This window comes from Dipodomys spectabilis, unplaced genomic scaffold (genome assembly GCF_019054845.1).
Source record: "Dipodomys spectabilis isolate Male_0828 unplaced genomic scaffold, ASM1905484v1 ptg000480l, whole genome shotgun sequence".
NCBI classification, from domain to species: domain Eukaryota; kingdom Metazoa; phylum Chordata; class Mammalia; order Rodentia; family Heteromyidae; genus Dipodomys; species Dipodomys spectabilis.
In genome coordinates, this window is record NW_024871157.1 from 563,262 (window position 1) to 584,359 (window position 21,098).

The window sequence follows — 21,098 nt, forward strand, 5'->3', positions numbered from 1 at the left end:
GCTTTAAGTTCTGCCATAGAGAAGCAAGGCACAAGGTCCCCACACAAAAGCACCACGATGGGTATGGAAGAGCACCAGGAGTCACTGGCAGCCCTCTCTGCCATGCCAGGGTGCTCTGCAAACCTATTCCCAGGTGAACCCATGCACAGATGGCGTGACGGGACCCTACCACCAAAGCTATGTGGACACATTCCATGTGCAGAGCCAAGCACCCCTACCATGGCGTCCTGACCGTTCATGAACCCGAATGGGATTGCCCACAGCACACAGACTGGGGAACAGGAGCCCCAGGAATGAATGAATGAACAAATGATTGCACGGAGCTACAGACAGACAGGGAGCTCAAATGGAGGAAATGAAGAGGCAGTGGACTGTGGGAGGGGCAGAGGCCTTTTCCCAGCCAGGGGGTGAGGGCATGGGCTGCCCCAGGTGCTCAGACACCCAGGGACTAGGCACGTGCAACGACACGCTCAAACTGGAGGCATTCTGACCACTGTTTTCTTAACAGAAGTACATGGTCGGAAAGCTCACGCTGGCAGAAATATAGAGAAGAGTTTGAAACCTCTGCTCGTAACCCTAGCTATTCAGGAGGCTGAGATCTGAGAATCATAGTTCAAATCCAGCATCTAGGTCCTTAATTCAAGCCCCAGGACCATCACACACACACACACACACACACACACACCACACACACACACACACACACACACACACAGCAGAAAGCCCAGTGGGCAGGAATGCAGGTAACAGTACTGGCACTCAGTTCTTACCTGGCAGCTCCCCAGGCTTGGCCCAAACCCCGTCGGCTTCAGCGGTGGGCAGGGATGCGAGGCGTTTGATACATTCATCAAATTTTAGCCGCCCGTCCTCCAGCAGCGAGGCACCCAGCGAGCAGCACAGAGCCTCCAGAAAGAAGCACTCGGTCAGGTCTGGGTCCTCGATTTCCCCCTCGAGCAGCGAGTCCAGCATCTTGGTTAACTGGGTGACCTGTGCCGAAGGAAAATATCCAGTGGAGCAGGGTGAGCCATCTCTGGGCCTCCAAGGGTCAGCTCTGACCCAGCCCTGGATGCCCAGCACATGGGGTCTGCCATATTCGTCTAAGCAGACAGAGCCCAGCACCCTGACTTCCAAGGGTCCCCCAGGCAAGGCTCCCCCCTTTGCCGCCCTCTGCCAAGTGGCGGTTGGCACCAGTGGCATGTCTGAGGAGCCGTGGGGCCGTCTTTGGCAGCTCTGGCGTCCTACCATGTTCAAGTCCGTCTGTGGGACAATGGTCTTTAGCTTCTCGCCCTGCCTCCCATCCATGAAGCCCTCCAGGATGGCGTCCATGAGGTAGGGCACATACTTCTCAAACAGGTTGTTCAAATCTCTTTGCTCTGCCTAGGGGACAGAGAACCCCAGACATTTTCCAGGGGTTGTTGACTCTTCATTATTAGTTTAGCTTCTTGGGTTCCCATTTATAGAGTGCTTAGATGACGTGGGGATGGGGGGCGGGGAGAGAGTAGGGCTTGACCTTGGGGCCTCACACTCTGGCTTAGCTTTCACTCAAGGCTGGTGCTCTACCACATGAGCCACAGCTCCACTTCTGGCTTTTGATACATTCTGAATGGTCCAGTACTCAGCTGAAGCCATAGGATTATGCACACAACTGAGTCCAAGCACCAGAACCAGGCGGCTCCTGGCAGTAACAGAGTCTGTCTGGGCTAGGAGCTGTGGAGCACCACCATGGCCACCTCGGCCACCTCAGCCTCGCCTCCCCGGCCCTCATCCACAGACAGATCCTCTCCTGCACAGCACTGCCACTGGCCATGGTAAAGCCATCAGAGCCATTCTCTAACCACCAGTAGGAACTATCTGATATCCAATAAGTGCAGCTGCCATATTATCCTCTGATCCAGGCTCAAGGATATTAGCAAGGTCAGGGTCACGGCCTTCTACTACAAACATCCCTCTGGTCTAGCCGCCAATGCTACTAATAACATTTCCATTTAGCTGATGAATAAGTTGTACCTTGTTTTGTATTTGTTGGATCCATTTCTGCCAGTAAGGTTGATATTTCAAGTTTTTAGGATCCACATAAACCATTCCACACCGAGACACGGTTGCTGGGGAGGCATACTGCAGGTCTCCAACCTGCAGAAAGACATTGAAAGCCATTCATGTCAACCATTCAGCTGTCAACCATGGGGCCACGGCTCAAGGCTGTGTCTCACGTGAGATTTTCACTGCTGCACAAATTCCGCTTTCATGAGTCTTTTAACTAAATACCTTTATAATGAGATTATGCATCTCTGATACAGTCACATCTTCCACTTTTCCACTGTTATATAATCAATATGAACATAACTATATTGTAGTATATCTGACAAAAGGGAAGTATAAAGAAAAAATACATTATCCAAATTATCCCACTTAGAAACAATGCATTTGTGTGCTTTCCTTTACATAATTTTTGTTATTATTGTTAACCTAGTTGAGATGAGGTAGCATAAAACTTAAGTGCAGAGGGCTGGGAAGGTGGCTCAGTGGTAGAGCGCTTGCCTTGCATACTTGAGGCCCTGGGTTCGATTCCTCAGCACCCATAAGCCAAGAAAAAAAAAAAAAGCCAGAAGTGGTGCTGTGGCTCCATATTCACAAAATGTAAATACAGTCCACTCTTAATCAGCTTAGCAATATAGGATCTGAGTACATATTTATCAATAATCAATGGCTAATGGCTAATTAATAAATCCTCACTTTCATAGTACTCAGCCAATAAAGAATATATAAGCCTAATAAATATAATATATATTAGATATTATATATGTATTATATATAATATATAGCCTACATTAGAAAGAAATAGTTTACTAAGCATGTTACGTGTTAAAATAATTAGCAGCAGGAACAACTCCAGTTTTAAAAAAGTCGAAGGAGGATAAGAAGGGGATACAAAGCAACAGCGTTGTACCTGTGATCAAACCTTCTGCATCTTCATAACCACCTGTTCCTGATGCTGTTTTAATCAACATCTTTACTAGTTTACTGAGCTACTCTTTCCTATGACACTGATAGTTTCATTTTTAAGTTAAAGAACTGATGGGAAGTGACTTGTGTCACTCGCCTCAAAGAGCAGCGCGCAGTGTGCCTGGAGCCGGATGCGCTCCCCGTTGGCCAGGGTCAGCAGCTTGTTGTCGTCCATCACAGAGTTCATGTTCTCCACCCACAGAGCGTCCACGTCCCCATCAAACAAGATGTACCTGCAGACACCAGGCCGGGGACCACTGATGCTGGGGCGCTTCCAGTTACGGAACATACCGGAGCCTGCCCATCCCTGTCCAATACCATCCCCGAGTTTCTAGCCAGGATCGGACAGAATACTGTCCTGCATCTGGTGAAGCCACAACGCACTAAAAACCATCCGAGTTCATTAACAATGCTAAGGAGTCAGGGAACTTCAAAGTGACAGGTCCGACCATCTGCTGAGACCCACCTCCCCACACTCCATTCTTAAAGCAGAGGCTGAGCCCAGTGCTGGTCATTCACACCTGTAATCTTAGCTATTCAGAAAGTTCAAAGCCAGCCCAGGTGGAAAAGCCCATGAGACTCTTATCTCCAATGAACCACCAAAAAAAAAAAAAGGCAAAAGCGTCTCTGTGAGTGCTAATGGCACCTCCCTGTGGCGCTTATCAGCTGCACTCCTGATTAATCATGAAATCACTCCTGACAAAGCTCAACTTCTGTCAAAGAGCCGAGCAGAGGCTGGGGCTTGGGGCCTCTGGCATTCTCCCATGATGCTTTGCCTCACCGTGGGGATCTGGCAGCCTGGCACAGTGGCTGACTCAAGGGCTCATGCATCCCAGGTCTGAGTCCCCAGGGTTGGCACAGCCTTCTTACCTTCTCTTGGCTGGGTAAGCCAGGTGAGCCCCAACACCTACCACATGGTGTGAGGCCCATCAGGATCACAGGGCAAAAGCTCCAAGATGGTCCCTTGCTTTGTACAAGGGGGTGCCCGGGTCCAGCCCACATTACACAGGTCCCCAGGTTCACCACCACCGACACCTGTGCCCTTCCCCTCCCCCTCCCACCCCACCCCACCCCACCCCCTCAGCCATTGACAAAGGTGCTCACTTCCTCTCCTTCTTATCTGTCGGCTTGTTGATCTCTCGGAAGATGTTTGACAACACCCCATCTGTCCAGTCTCGGGTGGTGGGGTCCAGGATGCCATAGAGCTCGATGACACTTACAGCCTTGGGGTTCAGGATGTACAGCTTCGTCATCAGCCCAAGCCTAAACCACAAGGGCGCTGTCAGCCGAGGCTTGGGAAACACACTGGGGCAGCTGCTCCCAGTGAGGAGCTGGAGCCAGAGTCCAGTCCGCAGCTCACGACATGACCCATGCTCCGCAGGCTCCCACGCGTTGCTGGGGGTTTTCATTAGGGTAAAGGAGCCAGGGAGCCAGGACACAGTGGAAGCACAGCTTTGCCTCGCAGTGTCAGGAGGCTGACTTCCATGCACAGTAGGTCTGCGCGTATGTAACGCTGCCTGCCGGTGGAAGAGCGCTTACACGGGCATCTGCTCTGGGTGCAGATATCTGGTTTAGGTATTTCCTTCCTAAAGACTGTGATTCATCCAAGGAAACTAAACTCAGGGCTCATGTTAACAAATGAACAAGAAGACTGTATGCCCCTCGCCCCCCACGGCAGTGCCTCATCACACACTCACTTAGTCTGGGCCTGACACAGGGCGTTAATGACCACGGACTTGCCACCTCCCGTGGGCCCCACCACCATCGTAGTGTGGCGGGTAAGCATGGTCTCGAACATCTGGACCACTTTATCCACCTGTGGGACAGAAACCAGCTGCCTTCAACTCACCTTTCAGCACACATTTAGTTCCAATCTTACAGAATACCAAGACTATCTCATTTTTTTTTTTTAATGGTTAAGGTAGTAAAATTGTTTTTCAAGGACTCTAGATCTTCCTCCCTCTGCCTCCCGAGTGCGGGGATTACAGGCATACCTATTACCATACCTGACTAAACTTTTGTATTATGTGTATCTTAGCACAATTTTAAATGAGAGCAGATGACTATGGTGCTACAAGTTATATTCCAAGCTACAACAACTATGAGCGAGCAGCTGGAAGCCGCAGGAAGCCCGGCGTCACTCCACACACGACCTGGACTGGCAGGAGTATGTAGCCGCTGTCCTCCAGCACCTGCTCCACAGCGTCGTTGAAATCAGGGTAGCGTACGCGAGGACAGTCCAGGCCCGGAAACAGGTCGGAGATCAAGCCGAGGAACAGAGGCACGTCCTCAAATACAAACTTGGGCAGGTTCATGTCCCGCAGGGCTCGCATGAGAACCACATCCTGGAGGAGCAGAGGCCAGGAGGGTTTCATGGAGCCCAGGGCTCACCTGGAGCCTCCGGAGCACAGCACCAAGAACTTTACATATGGCTACGTCTTTTTTTTTTGGTCATGGGGCCTGAACTCTGGGCCTGGGCGCTGTCCCTCAGCTCTTCAGCTCAAGGCGAGCGTTCTTCCACTTGAGCCACAGTGCCATTTCTAGTTTTCTGGTGGTTAGTTAGAGATAAGTGTCTTATGGATTTTCCTGCCTGGGCTGGCTTTGAACCTTGATCCTCAGATCTTAGCCTCCTGAGTAGCTAGGATTATTAGCGTGAGCCACCAGCACCCAGCTTGCTACATCTGTATAGGACACAAGGGTGAGGACCAGAGGTTGTGCATCTCCCTAGCAACCATGAATGGGCAGGAGGGGGGTTAAGAGGGAGGGAGGGCAAGGCCCAGCAAGTGAGAACAGCCTGGACTTCAAGTTCCAGGATGAGCGTCGCTAAGCACTGGCACTGTGTACTAAGCGCCGAGCACTGCCAACCCTCGCCCCCTGCCGGCCCTGGTGTGCTGGGCAGCCCTACCTCTTGCAGGTCGGCGGAGCCCCTCTTCAGTTCGCCGGCCATCACCAGCACGGACTTGAGGGCACGGAGCCCGAAGTCGTAATGGTGCTGTTTGGACAGCTGCTCCCGGGCCAGCTTGTACAGCACCGTCATCTTCTTGGCCAGCGTCTTCACACAGCGCAGAAGAGCCACGTGTTGAGGGGAGGGGGAAAATTCACAAATTCTGGCTCTAAGGCCCAAGTGCTAGGGCTGGGACAGCGTGAATGAGGGGACGGGCTATGTCCTGACTGCAGCGCCATCCACGTGTGGAACAGAGGCGTTACCGTAGTAACACCTGTAGAGCAGCCCGGAGTTGGCCACACCACACCACGCCACGCCTGGTCTGCGTGCTGCCTCGCGGCCACCCAGCTCCCACCCCAGGGGATCAAGGGATTCAGAGCAAATGCTGTCCTTCTAGACAGTAAGGAGGAGAGGGCAGATGGGAGGCAGGGTTGACACGGCGCCCACACATGGGCCTAGGCACACAAGGCCTGAGACCCCTCCTGGGACCCTACCCCCACCCGTGACCCTGGGCCGGGCCCCACCTTGGCCCACAGGAAGCCCTCGGAGAAGAGCATGATCTCGCAGATCTGCTGCAGGTCGGGCACGATGACCACCACAGGCCGGAAGAGCGCCTTCACCGACTCGGGCAGCTCTGTGCGGCCCGCGTAGCCGGGGTTCATGGTGATGAAGATGCCCATGCGCGAGTCCAGGGAGATCTCCTGCCCTTCAAACTGGGGCCACAGGAAGGGGTCATGGGCAGGGGGGGTCACACGGCACGTGACAGCAGGGAGGGGCGGGGTTGGCCACATGGCACGAAGTGGATCCCACGTCCCACCCCACATCCCACCCCACGTCCTGCCCGGCCGCCCAGCATCCCGCCCCGCATCACCTGGAAGGTGGTGAGCTGGTGGATGAGCGCATTCCGGATGGTCTGGATCTGGGAGGAGATGACGGACAGCACCGAGGCGTCGATCCGGTTGAACTCGTCGAAGCAGCCCCACGCCCCACACTGGGCCAGGCCAGAGAAGATCTTCCCCACCGCCTAGGGCAACAGGAAGACATCTTCTAACTTAACACCACTGGCAGGTGGCAGTTGGCAGCTGGCTGGCACTCACTCACAGACCTTTCTAGCAAGCTTTCCCAGGCCTCTCATAAGCAGTACCCACACTGAATCTTACAAATCAGGATTTGTAAGCCAGGTACCGGTGGCTCATGCCTGTAATCCCAGCTACTCAGAAGGCTGAGATCTGAGGATCCAAGTTCAAAGCCAGCCTAGGCAAGAAAGTCCATGAAACTCTAATCTCTAATTAACTAGCAAAAAGCCAGAAGTGGAGCTGTGGCTCAAGTGGTTGAGTGCCAGTCATAAGCAAAAAAAAAAGAGAGCAAGTACAAGCCCTAGCATGCACACACACACGTACATGCACACAAGTGTACTTGTAAACCTGATTTCTGGCGAGCCACAGCACCACTTCCTCTGGCTTCTCTTGAAATACTGAAGGTCTAGCACGTGGGTCTGCCTTCAGAAGCCATGAACTGCGACTGAGCAGTGACGCCCTCTACAGGCTAGAGCCTGATCTCCAGTTTGCCACACTTCTGCTGTCGGTCGTCTTGCCCGGCCCCCTCCCCAGGTAGGTGAGAGAGCTCAGGGCTCTTCAGCTGCCACCAAAGCAGGTACACCCCAGCTCTTTGACGCCCAGGCCCACCTCCGCTGCCATCTTGCAGGACGAGGCTGCCCCCTCCAGGTGGCCTTACCTTGTAATCCATGCCTTCACCACAGTTGGTGACAACACACAGCAAGCCCAGGGCTTTCGCCAGGTCTTTGGTGGTCTCTGTCTTTCCAGTCCCTGCAGGGCCAGCAGGGGCCCCTCCCAGGTACATGGACAGGGCCTAGGAACCAGGGGCAAGACACATGTCTCCTGACCGCATGAGGAGGCAGTGTCCCTTCAAAATGTTGCCTTTGGGCTGTGACAACACATGCAGAATTCACACACACACACGCACACACTCACACTCGTTCATACGCACATGCTTGCTCACACACATACTCATACTCAGCATCACATGTCAACTTGACTGATTAACAGTTGTACATATGGGGGCCAGGCATGGTAGTACATGCCTATAATCCCAGCTACTCAAAAGGTGGAGAGAGGATCGAGGTCTGAGGTCAGCCTAGGCAAAACTGTGAGAACCTATCTGAAAACAAAAACAAAAACCAAACAAAACTAAGAACAAAAGGACTGGGGCATGGTTCGAGTAGAAGAGCCTTTGCCTGAGAGCATGAGGCCCTGAGTTCAAATCCCAGTAACATGGTAAAACATTATTCATGGCTCCTGTGAGGGGGTTTGGTGGGAGGTGGGCATTTGCAGTAGAAACTGAGTAGAGTGGAGGAACTCCCAGCGAGAGTGATGTTCTCCAGTCCCCAGGGACTGAAGGGACAGAAGGCCAAAGCCAGCCTCGCCCAGCCTGTTCCCCACCACTGCCACCATCCCAGGAGACACTGTCACCCTCGAGCTGAGCCCTGAACAACTCCTGGAGTAAAAGCCACAGAGTGTGCAGACAGGGCATGCTGGCCTTGGGGGTCATTGCCTCCAGCCTGTCCCCCCCCTCCCCGCGCCCCCCCCCCGCAGTCATGCGGCCCATCCCAGCCGCCCAATGGTGACGGTCCACCCGGTCACCTGTGTGAGCGTCAGGTAGATGCGGTCAGTGAGCGGCGTGATGACCAGGCGTCCATTGAGGCCCATGTACTCATAGCCGTAGCCGAAGGTGCCGGTGCACTGGCGGATGTTCAGCTCGTCTGGCTCCCGGTCCCAGTAGAAGCGCAGCTGGCTCTCCCACTCGAACTCCTGCGCCTCGAGGATGCTGGGAGGATGCAGGGAGGAGGACAGGGAAGAAGAGGAGGAGGAAGTGAGGCTGAGCTGTGAAGGAACCACGAGGCATCTTCGCCCGCCCCTCGCCCCCCACCGGGACTCACCTGCCCCTTATGAAGGAGTCCACGATGTCCCTGGCATGCACATCGATGATCAGCACAGTGTTGTACTTCTTCCGGTCGTTCCTGCTCAGGGGCAGCGTGATCCTGGTGACCAGCTCGTCAATCTGCTGGTGCATCTTCTTGCCATAGGTCTTCATGGCCTGCTTGTCTCCTTTCTGCACCTTGTGGAACACGTCCTCCACCTCCCATGTCCACCACACCTGGCTGGCGGCCAGCACCACCATGCCCTGGTACAGCAGCATCCAGTCGACTCTGGGACAGGGATGGAAAACAGAATCTACTTCTCTGAGGCACAGAATGGGAGCTCATGCCTGTAATCCCGGCAGCTAAGGAGGTAAAATGCCAGCTGGGTTGAGGTTTGAGGCCAGCTAGGGCAAAAGTTACTAAGACATCCTGCCACCCCTGTCCTCACCCCCCACCCCACCATCTTAACTAAGAAGCCAGGCTTGATGGTACATTCCTGGAATCCAAGCTACACAGAGCCTCATGGCCCAAGCTAGCCTGGTGCAGCATCTAGAGATGCTATCAGGAAAAATAGCCCAAGGACAAAAGGGCTAGGAGTGTGCCTCAAGTGGCAGAATACTCTAGCAGACTCAAAGCCTTGAGTTCAAAACCCCAGACCACCATCTTTTTTGCATACTTCTTCATTCTGGAATAGGAGATGCAACTTTACATAAGAAATGGCAGTGAGCTGGGCGCCAGTGGCTCACGCCTGTAATTCTAGCTATTGGGTAGGCTGACATCTGAGGATCAAGGTTCAAAGCCAGCCTGGGCAGAAAAGTCCATAAGACTCTTATCTCCAATTAACCACTAGAAAGTGGCGCTGTAGCTTAAGCAGTAGAGCGCTCGCCTTGAGCTGACGAGTGCAGGGACAGCGCCTAAGCCCAGAGTTCAAGCCCCACTACCAACAAAAAAAAAAAAGAAAAGAAAAAAGAAAGAAATGGCAGTGAGACACTAGCTACAAAGCAAAATACAAAAAACAAAACAAAAACCCGTGCTGTTCCCGTTCCTGACGGGGCAGAAAGACGACCAGCCACTTCCAGATCACCCAGCACTGCTTGCATTTGTGGCGGGAAGGAGAGAATCCAGCAGGAAAGCGGCTCATCCACACCCAAGCCACCTTCTCCTTCCCTTTCCTAATTGACCAAAGTCGGGGAGTACAGGGAGGGCCTGTCTCCCCAGAAATGGTGTCCTGACATTCAAGTTGCTGCACCTTGCTTTTCTCATTCTCACAGGCCTGCCTTGAGGTCACCAGATATCTGCAGATTCTGTTTCCAATGAACCAGCAAAAAAGCTGGAACTACATCTGTGTCTCAAGTAGCAGAGTGCCAGCCACAAGTGAAAGAGCTGAGCAAAAGCATGAGGCCCTGAGTTCAAGTCGAGGAGGAGGAGGAAGAGGAAGAGCAAGGAGAAGGAGGCAGAGGAGGTGACAGTGACAAAGAAGGTGACGGCTTCATTTGGGGTTGAGGGCATGGGCATGGTGAAGCATGCGTGTGATCCCAACTATGCAGGAGCTTGTGCGTTCACGGTCGGCTCTGGCAAAGTTAGCAAGACTCCCTCAGAAGCAAACAGACAGACAAGGCATGGAGCGTGTAGTTCAAATGGCAGAGTACTTTCCTAACACGTACAAGGCTAGGAGGAGGGAGGTTGGGAGGGAGCAAGGAAGGCTGGGAGGGGGCTAGGAGGGGGGGGAGGGGACCTCCCGTGGCTGGGGGGGGGGCGCTCTCACCGGCTGCGGTCCTCACAGTAGCGGAAGATGGCCTCCTTGGTGATGAGGCGGTTGGTCCTCCTCATCTCCACGAGCACAGCCGTCATCCAGTCCTCCACGCGGCCCTCGGCCCGGATGATCTTCCGGAAGTCCATGACTTCCCCTTCGGCGGAGATCATGCCCAGCACCAGCTTCTCCCCACTCTCCCCGTCGTTGAACTTCAGCAGGGCAATGTTGTCGTACATCTGCAAGCCAGCGCAACGCCATGAGGGCGGCTGACCCCCGCATGCCCTGTGCTGGACAGAGCTGCGGTGGAGCCAGGAAGGCAGACGCTCAGGGGGCCAGATGCTGGCTCAACCCAGGGGAGGCCGACTGAGGTTTAAACACCCAGGCTGGAGGACTAGACACCTGGGTGAACGGGCAATCCAGGCAAGGTGCTCCCCGCCTCGCCTCACAGTTAGTGGGTAATAGTCAGGGTCACGTCCACTGACACATGTGGAGAAGGATGCTCAGAGAGGTGCCGTAATTTGCCCAACATCACACAGCAAATGTCTGTGGACTTGAACCCAGGCAGTCTGGCTCAAGAAGCCATGTGCTAAAACTGGCTTTACTCTCAGTGGCATACTTGTTTATAGTATTCATCTCTGTGCATTTCTGTATTTGGTTTTAGTTTCTCAAAAAAGGAACACAAGTTTTTGGCCTCTGTAAAGGGACCACAAACAGGTGAGTCCTGGTGTAATTTCACACGAGGTGACATCACATGATCCTAGAGTTCCATTGAAACATGATTACCATTCCATCATCCACCATCACAAACTTCTGGATAGAAACTCCCTGCAGAGACTAGGTGCAAATCACAGTGAGGAAGCCAACCCAGAGAGCTCCCTGAGTGAGCCTTAGCCCTGCCCTTGGCCTTGTACTCAGACCTTGGCCTGGGCCCTGGCCTTCATCAAGTACTGTAACTGTGATCTGTTCCCTGCCCTTGACATTGTACTCTGACCATGACCTGTGGCCCAACCCTGGCCCTGACCTGGCCCTGCGCCCTGACCTTGATCATGTGCTCCTGCACACACAGCGGGTCGCTGTTGCCCAGGATACTCAGCAGCTCGTCATCAGAGATGAAGAAGAACCTGGGGAAGGCATTCCTCTTGGAGTCCAGGTAGTCGTTGAGGCTCTTCTGGCACTTCTCCAGGCCATCACTGATGTTCTCCAGGTCGCTGAGACGGTTCGGGGCCTCGCAGCACCGCTTGATCACGGGGTCCTTCAGGGTCTCGCCCATGATCTGCACAGGGCAGGAGAGAGTAGTCAGCCAAGGCTGGCAGAGGCGCCATCCTGACAGATAGCACTGACCAGGGTGAGAAACAGAGCAACAGCCACACAGCACCACACCCGGGAGAACGCCGAGAGCCACCATGTGCCAGACCATTGTCCTTACTCCACGTGTGCTCAGATGCGGACTCCACGCATGGTCCCTGATCTCTGATTCCGTTTTCCATCTGTCCAGGAGAGGACTTCAGACTATGTTGTTCACATGCCCCCCCCCCCCCAACACACACACTCTAACAGTGACGTATGCAGTAGGTACTCCAGCAATGCTGTGGAAGGAATGAAGCCAGAAGCACCATTATGGGTGCCTGTATCTACAGAGAATCGTCCTGCTGCTCTTTTCTTTTCTTTTCTTTCCTGTGTGTGCCAGTCCTGAGGCTTGAACTGAGGAACTGGGCACTGTCCCTAAACTTTTTGGCTTAAGGCTAGTGCTCTACCACTTGAGTTATAGTACCACTTCTGGTTTTCTGGTGGTTCACTGGAGATAAGAGTCTCACAGACTTTCCTGCCCAGGATGGCTTCAAACCACAATCCTCAGATCTCAGCCTCCCGAGTCGCTAGGATTACAGACGTGAGCCACCACTCCCAACTCAAATACTACTTTTATAAGGAAAAAAAAAAAGCACCTGTCATCTGCCCGCAGCTAATGACCAAAGTTGTACAAGACACATTAAAGTGACAGGTAATGACTGGAAGCGCAGACAGCCCGCCATGCACGCTCTGCCCCTGCCCACTCTCCCACATCGCCACGATGGCCACTTGCCCTTTTAAACACTCTGTCGATGTTGTCAAACTTTTTTGCTTCTTCAGGAAGTTGTGATCTTATGTCTCCACCAATGAAGATGCTCTCAAGGTACATCCACTTCCTCTGAACCAGCATCCAGAGCTGAAATGGCCCAGGTCGTGTCACAGGGGTGAAGGGGGCAGGTATGGGCCCCACCCCCACCCCACGGCAGGTTGGCATCTACTTAGGTAGACCGTGAAGGGGGTGAGGCCTGGCCACCTTCCCACGACAGGCTGCTTCTCTCGGCCTCCTTTACTGGCACCTAGCTGTGACCCCAAACCCAGTACTATGGGGGAAGAGCACAGACATGTGACTTTCAGTAGGGTACATTGTAAAGGGAAGTGGACCCTACAAGAATGCCACAGGGCTCCGGGTCAGTACCCACTGTGGTTGGGACAGTCTGACGTCATATTCCCTGCAGGAGAACAGGGACTGCGCTATAGGAATTCTTGAGAGAGCACAGGGAAGCAAGTCAGCATCCACAACCAGGCCCAGAAGACTTTGACTCCCTGCTAGCTGGGGATGGCTGGAAAACCTGTACTGTGGAGACAGGCCCAAAACTAAGCAAAACGCGCCTGGGCTGTCCTTGAGACCAGGACTCACAAAGCCACCCAGGAGGAGCCACCAGAGCCCCTGATGGAGACTGGCGGCCTTGCACTGGCCAGGCCAGGCAGAGAGATGGCAGCAGTGGACGGCACTGTGAAGCATGCACGGGAGGAGAGGGGGACATCTCCACGTGAGAGGCACCAGAAGACAATCAACTACACAGAGAGAAACCCACCTGCAAGGGCCAGCGGGCAGACTCTGAAAAGAAGGAATGACAGAGAAGGGAGATCCCCAAAGAGAGCTTTGAAATCACTGTGTCTACAGCTGCCCAGGAGACAGCGACATTAACCCACGCCCACACAAGAACAGGACAGCAGTAGAGAAGAACAGGACATGGTCACACACACACACACACACACACACACACACACACACACACACACAACCAGGAATCTTAGAAATGAAAACACAGCAACTAAAATACTCAAATCGACTCCTCAACCATGCACTACTCCCCCAAAAGAAATCAAGCCAAACGGGCAGAAAGGAAGGACGCCGCTCTGAGCACGTGTCCTCAGCACCGCCCTCTCACCTCGATGACCTCCCCTATGAGCGACAGTGTCTTCTCCCACTTGTGAACAGTCTGCAGAAAGGGCCCCACAAATCTGCTCCCCGAGATGCTCTGCAGGTTGACAGTGTTGTCGTCAAGGCTCTGGATGATTTCATCCACTGAACCCAAGATGTAGCCACGCTCCTGCACCCCCTTGTAATACTTGACCACGGTGAACTTCATGTTCTCCCATGTGTCTAGGATCTCCTTCACCGCCTGCTCGGGAACGAGAAAACCTGCATTTGTGCCCAACACTGGAGAAAGAGTCCAAGCCAGCACCCAGCTCCCCCCGGAGTCCCAGCTCTGAAGGGCTCAGGGGCCCTTCGAGGGGATAAAAGTCATGTTAGCCAGCCAGGCCAAGTGGGGTACAGGCCAGGTGCTGGCATCTATCCTGTGTTCATGCAACTATCAAACAACCATCATCGATATGCATACGTGTATGTGCACACGTGTGTCTGTGCACATTTTGTGTAAGCCTGTGTGTTTATAAGGCACTCATGAGAGTATTACATGTGTGAGATCATGATTGCAGGTGTGCACAGATGTATGCATGTATATTCATGCATTAAAAAATTTTTTTGTGTGTGCCATTCCTGGGGCTTGATCTCAGGTCCTAGGCACTGTCCCTAAGCTGTTGTGCTCAAGGCTGGGGCTCTACTACTTTAGCCACAGCTCTACTCCTAGCCATTTTTAGTGATTAATTGGAGATAAGAGTCTCACAGGCTTTCCTGCCTGGAATTTGAACTATAATCCTCAGATCTCAACCTCTTCAGTAGCTAGGATTATAGGCATGAGCCACAAAGCTCGACTTATTTTATTTTTTTGTCGGTCATGGGGCCTGAACTCTGGGCCTGGGCACTGTCCCTTAGCTCTTCAGCTCAAGGTGAGTGCTCTACCACTTGAGCCACAGCACCACTTCCGGCTTTTTCTGCTTATGTGGTGCTGAGGAATCGAGCCTCATGCATGTGAAGCAAGCACTCTCCCACTGAGCCACCTTCCCAGCACCTTATTTTATTTTTGAGTTAGCATATGTTTGTAATGTGAGAAAGTTTCATTTTGTATTTTCCACATATGCAACTCCGATCACTCTCCTTGAATTTTTAAATAAGGAAAGATATTCAGTAAGATGTTAGCAACTAAGTGGCAAGATTATCAGTGGTTTTTCCTTTTTAATTTTCTTTTACCATGAATACCCATTACTTCTATAATAAACAAGCAGAAAGTGAAACTATAACTAGGAATGATACAAAAGTTAACTGAAACAGAAGTTCAATTTCTAAAACAAATTGTTTGTCATAGCCAGGCGCCGGTGGCTCACACCTAGTAGCTAGTAATCCTAGCCACTCAGGAGGCTGAGATCTGAGGATCACGGTTCAAAGCCAGCCCGGGCAGGAAAGTCCGTGAGACTCTTATCTCCAATAAACCACTAGAAAAATGGAAGTGGTGCTGTGGCTCAAGTGGTAGAGCGCTCGCCTTGAAGCTGAAGAGCTGAGGGACAGCCCCATGAATGACCAAAAAAAAAAAATGTTTTTCATTACCCAAACACAACAGATACCAGAGCAAGTGAATGGGCTTTCTCTTTCCATGAAAGGACAGGCCTTGCCTGGCATGGTAGTACACACCTGTAATCCTGACACTTTAGAGAAAGAGGCAGGAGGATGGTGAGCTCTTGACCAGACTGGGCTACAGAGCAAACTGTCTCAAGACACCAAGGGCCAGGGGTGTAGCTCGGTGGTTGGGCCCTGGGCTCCATCTCAGCCTGGAGAGGAGGGGGAAGCGCCCAGGGGGAGGGGTGAACCCAGACCCCAGCCTCTCCCCATGGAGTGGCATGGGGCCTACCTTCTCGATGGCGACCTCCTTGACGGCAGCCGTGACAATCCCATTGAGGACATCGGAGTGCTTGTGCAGCTCCATGGCAAACATGTTCTCCAGAGTGAAAGTCTCTGTCATCTCAAAGAAGACGCCCGTCTTCTCCATGAGCTCCTTCCAGTGTCTGAGGGGCACACAGGGTGGAGAATGCTGGGCCACAGGAACCCCATCACCCAACCCTCTGCAGACCCCACCGCCCGACCCACCCACTGCAGACCCCACCGCCCGACCCGACCCACCGCAGACCCCACCGCCTGACCCGACCCACTGCAGACCCCACCGCCCGCCCCACCCACTGCAGACCCCACGGTCCGCCCGACCCACTGCAGACCCCACCGCCTGCCCCGACCCACTGCAGACCCCACTGCCCGCCCCACCCACCACAGACCCCACCGCCCGACCCGACCCACCGCAGACCCCACGGTCCGCCCCACCCACTGCAGACCCCACCGCCTGCCCCGACCCACTGCAGACCCCACTGCCCGCCCCACCCACCACAGACCCCACCGCCCGACCCGACCCACCGCAGACCCCACGGTCCGCCCCACCCACTGCAGACCCCACCGCCCGCCCCACCCACCGCAGACCCCACCGCCCGACCCGACCCACCGCAGACCCCACCGCCCGCCCCACCCACCGCAGACCCCACCGCCCGACCCGACCCACCGCAGACCCCACCGCCCGCCTCACCCACCGCAGACACCACCGTCCACCCCACCCACCGCAGACCCCACCGCCCGACCCACCCACCGCAGACCCCACCGCCCGACCCACCCACCGCAGACCCCACTGCCCGACCCCACCCACCGCAGACCCCACCGTCCACCCCACCCACCGCAGACCCCACCGTCCACCCCACCCACCGCAGACCCCACCGCCCGACCTGACCCACCGCAGACCCCACCGCCCGACCCCACCCACCGCAGACCCCACCGCCCGCCCCACCCACCGCAGACCCCACCGCCCGCCCCACCCACCGCAGACCCCACCGCCCAACCCACCCACCGCAGACACCACCGTCCACCCCACCCACCGCAGACCCCACTGCCTGACCCCACCCACCGCAGACCCCACCGTCCACCCCACCGCCCGACCTGACCCACCGCAGACCCCACCGCCCGACCCACCGCAGACCCCACCGCCCGACCCACCGCAGACCCCACCGCCCGACCCGACCCACCGCAGACCCCACCGTCCACCCCACCCACCACAGACCCCACCGCCCGCCCCACCCACCGCAGACCCCACCGTCCGCCCCACCCACCACAGACCCCACCGCCCGACCCCACCCACCGCAGACCCCACCGCCCGACCCCACCCACCGCAGACCCCACCGCCCGACCCACCCACCGCAGACCCAACCACCCGCCCCACCCACCGCAGACCCCACCGCCCGACCCGACCCACCGCAGACCCCACCGCCCGCCCCACCCACCGCAGACCCCACCGCCCGCCCCACCCACCGCAGACCCCACCGCCCGACCCGACCCACCGCAGACCCCACCGCCCGACCCACCGCAGACCCCACCGTCCGCCCCACCCACCGCAGACCCCACCGCCCGACCCACCCACCGCAGACCCCACCGCCCGCCCCGACCCACCGCAGACCCCACCGCCCGACCCCACCCACTGCAGACCCCACCGCCCGACCTGACCCACCCCAGACCCCACTGCCCGCCCCACCCACCACAGACCCCACCGCCTGACCCGACCCACTGCAGACCCTACCACCTGATTCTGACTCCCTCATCCCAGGACCAACCTGGCCATAGACACAATCTCTATGGCCAACTTCTCATGGTAGAACTGGGAAATATAGGCTGTGCCTGCAACCTTGTCTGAGAGTTATGGGGCTCACACTGCCACTCGAGCTGAGTCTCCAGCCCCAAGCCTTTCCCCAGTTCCAGCCTGGGCCATGCTCTACCTACTTATGCCTCCTGCATATCTGGTGTTAGCATTCCCTCAATCCCAGCTCCTCAGCTCCTACCATGCCTGCACATGCCCATGGTCAGCCAAGAAACCAGGGCAAACCAAACCTGTCTCTCAGCGCCTCATGCTTCAGGTCAAGGAGTAAGGGGATGGACTCTTTGAACGCCTTCATCCTGGCTTCCAGGTGGAAGGCCACAGACAGGCTGCGCACGGGCCGAGGCAGCTTGCGGAGGTTCTTCAAGAAGCCGTCAATCCCGTCCTGGAGGAACTGCACGTTCAGGTTGGCCCAGAGCGTCTGGGACCATTCTTCCTTTGCAGCCTGCAAAGGTGCAAAATGTGGGTCCGAGCTGGGTGTGGTCGCTCACACTTGTAATCCTAGCTGCTCAGGAGCAGTGGATCTGAGGAGCGAAGAAGTTCAAAGCCAGCCCAAGCAGGAAAGTCTATCAGACTCTTATCTCCAATTAACCACCAAAAAGCCAGGTAGAACTGTGGCTCAAATGGCAGAGCACCAGTGAAAAAGCTAAGGGACACAGCCCAGTCTCTGAATTCAAGTCCCAGGACTAGCACAAACAGCTACACGAGATACTACATGGTTAGAATGAAGAAAAGACTTTCTGGGATGGGGGCATAATTCAGCAGTAAGGCAGGTACCTAGCAAACACAAAGTCCTGAGTTCAAACCCCACTACAGAAAAGAGAGATGAGAGAGACATTCTATATTCTAATTTCCTCAGATTGCATATTAAAAAGTTCTTCCTTACATCACATTACATAACTTCTTTACACTATTAGCCTCTAACTATCTGGGCAACATAAGTTGATCCTGTCTCAAACAGTTTGGGATTTTTAAATGAACTCTGGGAGTCACGGCCTCCCTTCCACAAAAATCTGACGTGGCCCAGAGGAGGCAGTCCTGAGGATTAAGGTCCTCCTTGGGGTCTGCCTGCGGTGCCCCTCTGTCCCCGCCCCAGCACCTCTGCTTCCCCAGGGGCTAAGATGGCCAGAGAACATGGTCCACAGAAGGCTCCCTAAAACTCAGGCCCACACTGTGCCACCAGTGACCCCAATTCCTATGGTCATCCTAGGACACCAGCTCTCACCACCTCTGCCCACCCCTCTGCTGTGTGGGAAAACAGGTGGTTCACCCTTCCTCCTGCAAGCAGCTCTGATGAAACTGTCTGTCCCCAAGGTGAGGTCACTTCTTGACTCTGCCAGAAAGGGTCCCTCCCCTCCCCTCCACTCCGCTACCCTCAGCAACCAGGGCTCTGTCCTAGAAGGGAGAGGAATTTCTTTTTCTTTCTTTCCTTCTTTCTTTCTTTCCTTCTTTCTTTTCTTTCTTTTTGGTTGGTCGTGGGGCTTGAACTCTGGGCCTGAGCACTGTCCCTCAACTCTTCAGCTCAAGGCTAGTGCTCTACCACTTGAGCCACAGTGCCACTATCAGTTTTCTGGTGGTTTATTGGAGATAAGAGTTTCATGGACTTTCCTGCCCAGGCTGGCTTTGAACTGCGATCCTCAGATCTCAGCCTCCTGAGTAGCTAGGATTACAGGCCTGAGCCACCGGCACCTGGCGGAATAGGAATTTCTATCTGGTAGAAATGCCTATTGGCAGACAGACCCATGTACCCAAAAATCATCATCCTGTCCCCCACCCTGTCTGCTTCTCACTTCCTTGGTAAAAAAAGTCACAGGGAAAGCTGTCTAGACTAGAAATTTCTTTAAGGATTCCCTAGCTAATGAAGCTATACAGACTTAGCCCAGAAAAATCCAGCTTCAGTGCATGGGAACCGGCCCCAAAGTGCCATGAGACCGGGGCGGCAAAGTGTGATCTCTGGGGGACTTCCTGCCCAAATTATCTGGGGCAGGAGCAGGTCAGTAGATCCCGAGATTGGGGACAGGGCTGGGGGCGGGGCGCAGTCAGGACATCAGTGACTTCCAAGCTGCACCTGGAGCTACTACCAAAGACATGGGGTGCCTTCCTGGCCCTCTAGCCCGGAGCTCCCACCTTTAATTCCCTGTAGATGTCGTAGATCAGCCGCAGGCCACTCATCTCCTTCTGCACTTTCAGGAGCTCTGGGTACATCGTAATGGGGAGGTCAAAGAGTTTCTCAGCATTGGCCAGCTCCTGGCGGTTCTTCTCAAGTTTCACCAGCTCTTTTTCAAAAGTGCCTAAAAGCTCGGCTCCTAAGAAATAACCACGAGTAAATATGGAATAAAGTCAACTTTGCACTGTATAAATTAATTGAGAACTCAGGGATGATGTGCATAAATTGTCATTTCAGGGGCTGGGAAGGTGGCTCGGTGGTAGAGCGCTTGCCTTGCATGCATGAGGCCCTGGGTTTGATTCCTCAGCACCACATAAGCAGAAAAAAAAAGCTGGAAGTGGCACTGTGACTCAAGTGGTAGAGCGCTAGCCTTGAGCTGAAGAGCTGAGGGACAGCACTCGGGCCCACAGTTCAGGCCCAACGACCAGACCCCCCCCCCCCTCCCCGAAAAAAAAAATTGTCATTTCACCTGCATAAGCCATATTTTTTTTTTTAATTTTTTGGGTCCTCTGAAACTGGGCCAAAGAATCTCTGGCCCCCTTTTCTCCCCCCTACCCCCACCCCCACCCCGTGTCTCTCAATTCTAGGCCTTGAACTCAAGGCCTCCTGCCACACACACAATCCAGATTACTTCAGTTATTTTTTCAATAAGTTATCATGCTTTTGTCCAGGCTGGCCTGGACCACAATCCTCCTAGTTACACTGCTGGATGATGGATTATAGGCATGAGCCACCACACAGTCCAGTATCTAAGTGCAAAGAATAAGTTCAAGGGACACAGAATGGCATGGCTACAGGTGAGCGCTGGCAGCTAAGTCTCCTGAGCTATAGTGGGGATCTTGGCAGCCCCACCCCCAGCTCTTTGCAACGTCCCTCAATATTCAATGTCCAGAACTAGTCCAGTTTTCCCTACCGGTATCTACTAAAGCCATCTGTGAGGAAAGTATTTGGGGGAGATTTATGGGTTTATAAGTTCTATTGCCTCCCACAAACTTCATAAGCAAAACGCACACTACAAGCTCAGAAACCTCACAATGGATGATTTACCTTTATCAAGGTCTTCGCCCACAGACCCAGGGCCTTCCTTGTAAAAGCGGTGAGCAAACGCCTCAAGCTGAGATCTGTAGTTCAGGATTTCACCGCGGGTGATCTGCGCAGAGCAAAGGACTCACTGAGAGGTGCTCACATTTGACCCAGTAGCACCCGCCCTGAGTGGAAGACCACGAAGGTACCTCGGTGAAAGTCCGCTTTATGCCTCCAAGCGCATGTTCCACGTTCAGGGAGTCATTAAAGAGATTCAGCCACATGCTCTCGATCTTATCCACCAGCTCCTTCTCTGAGTTGGTAGGCTAATTGACAGGACA

At 54.3% G+C, this 21,098-nt stretch overlaps 1 protein-coding gene across 1 annotated transcript in view; it reads right to left on the minus strand.

Moving 5' to 3' along the window:
* The window catches only part of Dnah10 (dynein axonemal heavy chain 10), a 77,330-nt gene that overhangs the window by 32,765 nt on the left and 23,467 nt on the right, over nt 1-21,098 (minus strand). The window contains exons 22-43 of the mRNA XM_042668943.1: nt 20,967-21,083; nt 20,782-20,884; nt 19,695-19,873; nt 17,801-18,012; nt 15,735-15,888; nt 13,878-14,111; nt 12,719-12,841; nt 11,678-11,911; nt 10,651-10,874; nt 8,904-9,173; nt 8,608-8,791; nt 7,682-7,816; nt 6,819-6,971; nt 6,472-6,660; nt 5,909-6,055; nt 5,157-5,348; nt 4,701-4,819; nt 4,108-4,266; nt 3,101-3,236; nt 2,008-2,130; nt 1,243-1,377; nt 771-987 (exon numbers count right to left, since the gene is read on the minus strand). Of these exons, the coding sequence (XP_042524877.1) occupies nt 771-987; nt 1,243-1,377; nt 2,008-2,130; nt 3,101-3,236; nt 4,108-4,266; nt 4,701-4,819; nt 5,157-5,348; nt 5,909-6,055; nt 6,472-6,660; nt 6,819-6,971; nt 7,682-7,816; nt 8,608-8,791; nt 8,904-9,173; nt 10,651-10,874; nt 11,678-11,911; nt 12,719-12,841; nt 13,878-14,111; nt 15,735-15,888; nt 17,801-18,012; nt 19,695-19,873; nt 20,782-20,884; nt 20,967-21,083 (3,739 nt within the window). The remainder of the gene's footprint in view (nt 1-770; nt 988-1,242; nt 1,378-2,007; nt 2,131-3,100; nt 3,237-4,107; nt 4,267-4,700; nt 4,820-5,156; nt 5,349-5,908; nt 6,056-6,471; nt 6,661-6,818; nt 6,972-7,681; nt 7,817-8,607; nt 8,792-8,903; nt 9,174-10,650; nt 10,875-11,677; nt 11,912-12,718; nt 12,842-13,877; nt 14,112-15,734; nt 15,889-17,800; nt 18,013-19,694; nt 19,874-20,781; nt 20,885-20,966; nt 21,084-21,098) is intronic.